Source organism: Staurois parvus, unplaced genomic scaffold (assembly GCF_062004578.1).
Source record: "Staurois parvus isolate SC_StPar_1 unplaced genomic scaffold, SC_StPar_1.0 ptg001132l, whole genome shotgun sequence".
Taxonomy (NCBI): Eukaryota; Metazoa; Chordata; class Amphibia; order Anura; family Ranidae; genus Staurois; species Staurois parvus.
Window position 1 is genome coordinate 765,359 of NW_028318928.1, and position 9,870 is coordinate 775,228.

At 42.7% G+C, this 9,870-nt stretch overlaps 1 protein-coding gene across 2 annotated transcripts in view; it reads left to right on the top strand.

Annotated features, from left to right (window-relative positions):
- Window positions 1-9,870, top strand: part of LOC149439379 (rho GTPase-activating protein 4-like) — a 241,110-nt gene that overhangs the window by 224,917 nt on the left and 6,323 nt on the right. For both annotated transcript variants that reach the window (XM_089659101.1, XM_089659102.1), the window contains exon 22: window positions 1,404-1,503. In XM_089659101.1, coding sequence (XP_089515227.1) covers window positions 1,404-1,503 — 100 coding nt within the window. The remainder of the gene's footprint in view (window positions 1-1,403; window positions 1,504-9,870) is intronic.

Here is a 9,870-nt window from a genome sequence, read left to right on the forward strand (position 1 = left end):
CTTTTGTTCCACTTTAAAGTCCAACATCGGGCAAAAAAATGTTTTCCTATGCAGTGGGGCTGTGCCTGCACTGCAAAGGTTAACTGGTCGTTTTGTCCAGGGAAGAGGGAGAAGCTCTATACTCACCTGATCTTGCGTTCCATGAGCAAACGGTGCTGCAGTGGACTGTTCCTAACTTTCTCACGTTCAGAGCAGGTGTTTGGGCGTGATGATGTCAGGAACAGTCCACCACACAAGATCGCTAGACCACGGGGGGAGGGGACTAGGAGGCACAGGGACCAGTCTTGTGCAGGGTGGATCGGAGGATTTCGTAAGTATATCTCTGTTTTCCCAACCCCTAGACAAAAACAAGCAGGTAACCTATGCTGTGCGGGCACAGCCCCACTGCTGGGGATTTTTTTTTTGCCTGAAGATGGGCTTTAACTAAAGAAGAAACTAATTTTTTTTAAAACTTTCAGGTTTGCTTAAGCAACTCCTGTGTAAAAAAAAACAATTTGTAAATAGCTGCAATTAATTACATTGTTTCTATATCTATTTACATTTTAACAAGCCCTGATTCTGTAACTCCTATTGAAATGATCAGTGCTGACAGCACCTGGAGCGGACTGACCATTCGAGCACTCGGGCACTGCCTGAGGGCCCGGGGTCAGTAGGGGGCCCCATGAAATGCACCTAGTACCTTTTTTATAGGCTTTTTTGGGTGTGCTTTGATTTTAGCAAGGACACAGGGGCCCCATGATTCCCTATTGCCCGGGGCCCCATGAATTGTCAGTCCGCCCCTGGCACAGCACCAAACATTTGGACCTACCTGAGCTGTCACACTGACAGCAGGTCCCAGCAACTACACTGGTGGGCAGGAGCACAATCAGAGAAAACTGTAGGACATATGAGTCAGGTGACATAGTTTTATGATCTGTTGATCCTGCCAGTAGATCCATTATTGCTCTACTTCCTGTAACAGGGTGACAACAAGTTGTTTTACAGTAAAATTGCACTGTTGTCACCCTGTGGATAGGGTAGCCTTAGAAAGACATGTAGTTTTAGGTGGACTTTAAATAAGTGACAAACTAATTAAATTCCATTCAGCTAACACTTTAAAGAATTTACAGCAATGGTTTTTATTTTTTTTTTTGGGGGGGGGGGTTAAAACCTTACTGCAATAGTACTTCTCTCCTTGATTTATTTAATAAAAAAATTCCATTTGATAAATAAGGCACAGTCCAACTATGTATAATGATACTAAATAAAAAAAAAAATTATTTAAAAATAAATAAATAGTAGTAATAATAAACTATTGTTATTATTATTATAAAATAATAATAACAACAACAATTTTTTATTATTATTATATCCATTTTTCATTGGATGGATTCATTTTTAATCTTTAACACTTTTTTTTGTAGGTTACCTGGAGAGAGGAGGAACCTGATCGACAGCACACCAAAGGGGGCGTCTGCAATTAAAACTTGGCACAGTGAACGGCAAAGCATAGAAGTCGATAAGGTAAAGAATAGCGCCCACCAGATAACTGTCACTGTGACGTGAATACACCGGATCATGTCTTCATTTTCACATGATTCGTCACACTTCATGCACTCCATGGTGTTTTTACTGAATTGGCACTCTAAGATGTATGTTAAAAATAGAAAACAATATATTAAAGTGAACCTATGACTCAACTATAGATATCAAACTATTCTTAGCAAACAGTGTTATTATTAGCAGCGTGCTTATGCATGTTTTTATACAACAGATTCCTAATAAGCGTAGGCATGCGCACGGGATGTGCGTATCTGGGCACCCCATGCCCAACATGCAGAGTGGCAACAGGGTGCCGGGCTCTGGAAATCATACAGAAAAGAATGGTGTAGCGCTTAACATGCAGAGTGGCAGCAGTTGCCGGGAGCTGGAACCTTCTTCGTGTACCAGCAAGCGGCAGAGGATGGAATATTACACTTTGGGTGGCAGGGCTTCTGCTCTCTGGAACTCCACTTGCATCAGTACTCACTAGTCTCACTTATAAACACAGAAGCCTGTCCTGCCTGCACACATAAAACCCTCCCTACTTTTCCTGCTCTGCATATACAACAGAGGAGGGGGCAGGGCGGGGTATGCACACAGGCGCTCTCATGCCTGCAGCAAATCCAGAAGCCTCCTCTGGCAGCCTGACCTTCCACTGTAAATTGCAGATTCTCTTCCATGGGGGAGAGCAGAGCTGTGGGTAGGAATAGACAGAACCTCATCAAGAGGAATGTCACCTATCTCCCCCACAGTTTGTGGTTTGGCTGCACCTACCATTTGATGCGGCATGCTGTCTCCCTATGGGGGTGGTGATGTTTATGGCCAGTGGTGCGGTGGGGGCGGTGTTGAGTTCCTAACACCTATTCTCTGAGAGTTATCTGTGCCCCAGTAAAAGCAAAGTCCTAGCCAGGAGAGGGGGGCTCGGAAACCTGTGTACTGTAAGTGATCACAATGAGGGAGAGGGCTGTATTTGAGGACTGGGTTAATATTATTTCCATTACCATTGATGCAAGAGTGGTAGATGGGGGGTTAACTCTCACTGACATCACCACTAATGCAGGAGTGGGAAATGTTGGTCATAGCAGTGAAAGTTAACCCGCAATGCAGGTGGGGGATGGGGGGGTTAACTTCCACTGCCCCTGACATCCCCCCCCCCCCCCCATTAGTGGTCATGGTAGTAAAATTTTAACCCATCCTACCTGCATTTGTAGTTATGACAGTAAAAGTTAGCCCCTTACCCCTGCCACACCCACCTTTTGCCACAGCGTGGTAAGTGCCCTGCAGGTTACCATCTCTTAAGTAGGGGACCCAGAGCATTGCTTTTCCCAGGGGCCCATGGGGCTATTAAGACAGCTCTGTGCTGGCATGGAGAACATAAAGGTTTCCCTCTGACCAGCTCGGCCATAAGAGAAGTATGGGAGAACTTGTATGTGCCTGTCTGTGTGTGTGTATGTATGTATGTATGTGTATGTATGTGTGTATATGTATATATATGTATATGTATATATATATATATACACACACACACACACACTCTATATTGTCAAAAGTATGGGGACTTAATACCAAAAAAGGGGATAACCCTTTGATGTTGATGAAAGTTCTAAAGCATATACCAATGCAACTTCGCTATAAGTTGAGCATTTGTCACCGTAACCAAAGAACATGAAGAAAAAAACAGAACTGCCCGAAGCATAGGCAAAAAGTGGTTACTGTTGATGACAAATATAGGGCAAAGGTATCGCTTAGAAAAATTAAAGTACCATATGTTTTATGAAACTGACAATTTTATTATTCAAGGATAAATAGAACACCAGCGTGGATGTAGGCATTAGTCATAAATTCAACACAGTGAAAACCATAAATTGACAAAACACAACAGACAAACAAAAATTAAAAATAAAATATGTCCGGACTCACATAGATTCACATATGGAAAGCTAACCACGGCAATCCGCCGCTTGCAGTGGAGGAAATAATTTATAAGGTAGCCTCCTTATGTGAACCTGGGATTCCTGTGGGCCCAATCAAGTAAAAAAAATGCAAGTGCACTTAGATTGCCCAAGTGTGTAGAGGCCCAAAAGGGCATCTCCAAATACGCGGCCGGGCCCTAGGTGGTCAGTGCAGCAATATGTGTGAGAAACTTTATCCACTGAGTAATTATATCCCATAAGGGATCATGGAAGTTAGTTCATCACACAGGTCCCCGTGGAGTGTGGTGCAATAAGGAACAAACATAAGATATTCTCAGCTGTGAGGAACTTGATGAATACACTTGACAATGTTGGGGAGCAGCTTGTCCAACTACAGTTTATGATGAATATAGGTGTACTGTACACACCATGGACTTTGGGCAGGTAGCCAACCAGAAATGGCACTCAGTAATTAGTAATACCGTTTTTTCTTCTGGTCCACTTGGACCAAATTCCAACAAATATTGAATGTCCTTGTGTCCATAAGGTTTCCACTACTGCACAAGGAAGGGCGGCACATACATTACCGCTCACCCGCCAAGCCACTACTGGTCAACAGCTCAAGATATCAGTCCGGTCCTCTTAGAGAGTTGGTTGCTGTTCCATATGACTTTGTTCAAGTCAGAAATCATTCCTTGCCCCGTCAGCACTTCAATGCACTCTGGGATGCTGACACAGGCACATGAGGGACCATCATCTCAGGGTTCCTATGTAGGAAAGTTTGCGTCATGTGACGTGATTGATAATGTCAACACGTTTTGCTAGAACGTAGCATAGCTTCTTCTGGACATCAATAGTAACCACTTTTTGGCTATTCTTTGGGCAGTTCTGTTTTTGCCAAAAGTATAGGGACGCCTGCCTTTACACACACATTAACTTTAATGGCATCCCAGTCTTAGTCTGTAGGGTTCAATATTGAGTTGGCCCACCCTTTGCAGCTATAACAGCTTCAACTCTTCTGGGACGGCTGTCCATAAGGTTTAGGAGTGTGTCTATGGCAATATTTGACCATTCTTCCAAAAGCGCATTTGTGAGGTCAGGCACTGGTGTCGGACGAGAAGGCCTGGCTCGCAGTCTCCGCTTTAATTCATCCCAAAGGTGTTCTGTGGGGTTGAGGTCAGGACTCTGTGCAGGCCAGTCAGGTTCTTCCACCCCAAACTCGCTCATCCATGTCTTTATGGACCTTGCTTTGTGCATGGTGCGCAGTCATGTTGGAACAGGAAGGAACCATTCCCAAACTGTTCCCACAAAGTTGGGAGCATGAAATTGCCCACAATGTCTTGGTATGCTGACGCCTTAAGAGTTCCCTTCACTAGAACTAAGGGGTCAAGCCCAACCCCTGAAAAAAAACCCCACACAATAATCGCCTTTCCACCAAAAGTTACACTTGGCACAATGCAGTCAGGCAAGTACCATTCTGGCAACCGCCAAACCCAGACACATCCATCGGATTGACAGACAGAGAAGCGTGATTGGTCACTCCAGAGAACACGTCTCCACTTCTCTAGAGTCCAGTGTTGGCATGCTTTACACCACTGCATCTGACGCTTTGCATTGCACTTGGTGATGTAAGGCTTGGATGCAGCTGCTCGGCCATGGAAACCCATTCCATGAAGATCTCTACGCACTCTTGTGCTAATCTGAAGGCCACACAAAGTTTGGAGATCTTTAGCTATTGACCTGCAGACAGTTGGCGACTTCTGCGCACTGTGCGCTTCAGCATGCACTGACCCCGCTCTGTCATTTTACGTGGCCTACCACTTCGTTGCTGTTGTTCCCAGTTGCTTCCACTTTGTTAAAACACTAACAGCAAGCCATGGAATATTGAGTAGCAAGGAAATTTCACAGCTGGACTTATTGCACAGGTGGTAACCTATCACGTTACCACGCATGTTTGTAAAAGTAGTCAAGCAGTGCTTAATTTTATACACCATGGAGGTGATTGGAACACCTAAATCCAATGATCTGGAGGGGTGTCCCTCTTTTGGCAATGTAGTGTGTGTATACACCTTAAGGCTATGCACACGTGTGCTAATAAGCTTACGCCACTGGCCTTTGTGGCTGCATGTACCGTGGAGAAATTTATTTACAAATACTACAACAAGACTCTAAAGTGGGGTTCCTTACAAGCATCTAAATTACATCCTGGCATACTGGCAAGCTCTTGCTGTCATATACATCAAAGTGGATGAGCTTTCAGTGCCTTTCTTATGTGAGAACGAATTGCTCCACAGTTCCTGCAGCAACAGATGTTTGTAAGGGCTTGTTTTGAAGCTCATTTACTGCATGCTAAGTGTATACAAATACTTAAATGTCCATAGCCTGGCCAAATGTTTACTGCAAAGAAAAATATATAACTATCACCAGAGCTTTTGGGCTTATGTCACACAGCTGATGGGCAACAGTATGTGTCCACCACACCTTTATTAATACTTTATGAATGGGTCCCCAAAAGAAGTCACTCCCTTCCAAGTATCAGTATGCCATGCTCATAGACTCCTTGTATTCCTCCCATAACAGGTTTACTTTTATGTATGACAAATTGTTAAACAACTTCAGAAATGTAACAAGTACTACTTCATAAAGATGAGCGTACTGAGCAAAGTTTGGTTTGCTGGACATTTGGCAAACCCTGCAGGAATTCCACAAACCCCAAACATAGTGCCTGAGCCCCATTTAAGTCTAAGGGAGCCCAATCTTGTTATTTTTTCTGGAGTTTTTTTAAGGCTAATTTGCAGCTCAGAGAGCAAAATTAAAAATACACAATTAACATATTAATATATTTTGTCAATGATATCACTAGGGATACCCATTGGCTTGTCTGTAATGTGAAACAAGCCAGCAGAAAGGCTGTCATTTAGTGGTGGTAGTGATAGAAGTTAAAAACCAAAAAACTCTGTGCTAATAAACACAAAAACCTACCCAAAATGTGTGAAAATGTGTTATAAATCACAACTCATTAAATAAAATGGAAATGGAAAGCTGCCAACATAAATGCCCACATACAGATATTAATAATCTAAAACCATACACGTAAAGCGTTTTGCACAGTGTTCACAAAACATCAAACATAGGTAATGTCCCTTTAAATCCACAATACCCCATGTGCAATTTATGTTTAAAATAAAGTCCCCAAAAATGTCATTTTTATATTCAGAATAATAAAAAATCCACAAAAGTGCTTGTGCAAACAAAAAATCCAGATTATCTTGTGCCAGGATGTGAGCAGAGCATACCAGCCACCAGCACCAGAAAAGATGGCCAAACTCCTTACCCTGTAATATGACCTCACAAAGTGCTTGTTGGTATACCACCATTTCACACTCCTTCCTGCTCCAGACGCACTCAGATGTCTTTCTCAGTATCTCGAGGACAATTCACAGGACCCTCATAGATGGTTTCCAGAGCATATATCTGACACCAGATATGGGGGACACTGCAGGTATTCAGCTACTCAGGTCGCTGATAGAAGGCCAAAGGAGTTGGTGTCACAATCAGGGGTCAAACTCGGAGGCCAGTAGCTACAGCAGTAGAGAGGCTCCCACCAACCACTGGGTATGTGCAGCCACTGGTCACCCTGGCAAATGACACAGCCTCATCTGAGGTTCAAAGATGGGTTTTGCTGCATGTTAGTACCAGGTTGCAGTCCTCAGGATTTCCTCACTAGGAGCAGATTTAGCAGGTAGGAGGTAGGAATTAAAAAAGAAGCATAGTAATTAGTCTGGATGGGAAAAAAAGTCCATCTAGTTCAGCCCACAGAGGAAAAAAATAAAAGCATAGTCAAGGAACAAGCCAAATGTCAGTAATGAGTGGTAGTGAAGATATGGACGGCAGCAGGAGTGACAAGAGCAAGATATTGGCTGGAGAGAGCACAATAATCTGGCAAACAGGAAGTGCAGTAATAGGAAGTTCATGAGAGGAGCAAAGGGTCCAAGGGTCAAGACAAACAAGGTTCCAGGCAGGATCATTCAAGGAATTGTCCAAGGAGCTGTCCACATTCCAGGTGGCTCAGCAAGGAGAGGCATCACCAGATGCAGCAGACGTTCCAGGCCCTGACAGTTCACCTCCTTCCATACACCATATCTTTCTGAGGTCTGAATAAGCTTAATCTGGCACATTTAGGGATGCTGGTATCTGACCATCCTTCTCTGAATGTGTTTTCTGCCAGGACCAAATCAGATAAATGTGATTTTTTCCTTTTCTATAGGAATTGCAGAGATACTAAAATATATTGGAAAATCTCTTTTGAACAATAAATAAATACTTTTAAGTAATGGTTATTGTTCACCTAATAACCTCATGCACAATCCATCTGTCACGGCGTACAAAATATTGGCCACGTGTATGGCTATAGATATCAACCCAAGCCACTGCTTTGAATTTAGAATGGATAGAGTAAGAAGGGTGAATATTTGTCAGATTTTTATACATATTTTTAACAAAACAGAACTATTTGTGTTGTTTTTAAGCCCAACTCCAGAAATTAGACAAAACCTACTCTTGTGCTCCCATCTTCTCCCCACCTTTGGCTACGCCGTGCATGAGTTAACTGCTCACTCAGTCTAGGGGAGCAGGAGGACTGGAACAGGACACCTCCTCTGGTGTGATTGACCCAGCAAGGCTTCCTCTCAAAGGCGCTCCTAGCTACAGTCAATGCCTCCTCCACTTACGATACAGAATTAATGGCCCTGTATTGTACGCAATGATGCCAAGGGACTGCCCAGAGCCTGCATTGCCAGAGGAAGAGGATGAGAAGCTGAAGTGGAGGTAAGTTTTGGGGTCTTTGGCCCCCTTCCCCATGACCATTCTGGCCTAGGTGTGTACCTGGTCCTGCAGCCTCTTCAGATACTTTCATCACATCTCTCAGGAGGCTGCAGGATCAGGAACAACTAGAGCAGCCAATGAGTGGACCCTATACGTCTTTGGTAGCTGGTTCCCTACACCTGTAAGAGGTAGTCAGCTGAGCAGGACCAAGATGGCGCTGAGGGACCCGGTATATGTTACCTGAAGAGCAGATTGTAGCAGGACAATGTTGGATTTGCTGTTTGGGTGAATGTGTTTTAGAGAGAATGCAGCACTACAGGTAACTGGAAAAAAAACATGGGGGGTGAGCTGAGTTCTTTGCGGTGAGGAGGAGAGGGGGGAATCAGTGCATGAGCAGAATTTATCTAATTCATGGAGTTGGACTTTAATTGCTACCTAAATTTCAGCTTTAATTTTATAAAGACTTTTTACTTTTCTTCAGTATTTTGGCAAGACTTCATTAAAATTCTCATTAGTTTAGGATCCCATTTGACTTTATGCTATGATATTTATTTGTCCATTGGTGACCTCAGAACAGCATAGATAATGGCCTGCCTTTCATTATTTCTCATAGTTACAGACCTTTTTATACTATACCTCACAGACCTGTAATACAGTTGCTTGGGAGTAACTGGTATCACTTTAGAAACTGTAGTTCTGCTGTGAGGTGGACCAGTAATTTTTTCAAAGAAAATAATAACGTCTGTAATACAACTTTTAATTAGAACGTACAGTATATGTACAATTTGGTAACATGGGGCCTCTCTGTATTACAAAAATTTGTTGTTTGAAGGTATAAAACAAGCGAATGATTGCCATATTATTTGGAGTATGATTATCCCCTATGATCATTAGCTCCATCTAGTGGTCATAATTTGATATGTTTTCTGTTGAGGTGTTTCAGGAAAATACTGCATTATGGCCAGTAGATGGAGCTGGCAATCATAGGAGATAATTATCAGAAGTTAGCTCAGGCGAGTTCAGATTCTAGTCTGAACCCACCTGAGCTATCCCAGGAGGCTGTCATTGCACACTGCAAGTTTTAGGTGTTCAAGGTATTTCCTGCCCTGCAACTGCACATATACATCCCCGTTATGATTGGCATTGATTCCAATATGATATGATTGAGTCCAATGACAGCTTCCTGGCAGGGTAACTCAGATGAGTTGGCACTAGGATCCAAACACATCTAAGCTCATCCGTGATGATTATCTCCTATTATTGTATCGTAGAAAAAAAAAATACAATGGTATATGGGACTTATGTAATAATGTTCAGGCTAGAGTATGAGCGTTCTATTTGTTTTTATGTACTCTTTGTATTCTTTATTCATGTTTGTATATGTTTCTGTTGGGTATTATTTATAAGGAAATAAAGATCATACAAAAAAAAATACAGCATTTGGACCACTTGATCAAGCTGACGATTGTAGGAGATAATCATCTACGATAATCATATCATTTTTGGCGCTGGTGCGAATGCTTAAGACATCCATACGCCAAATTTCGTATACATTGATGTAATTGAATAAAAGTTCCCCTTTGACCAGCTCAGCTCTTTGGATTGTTTACAG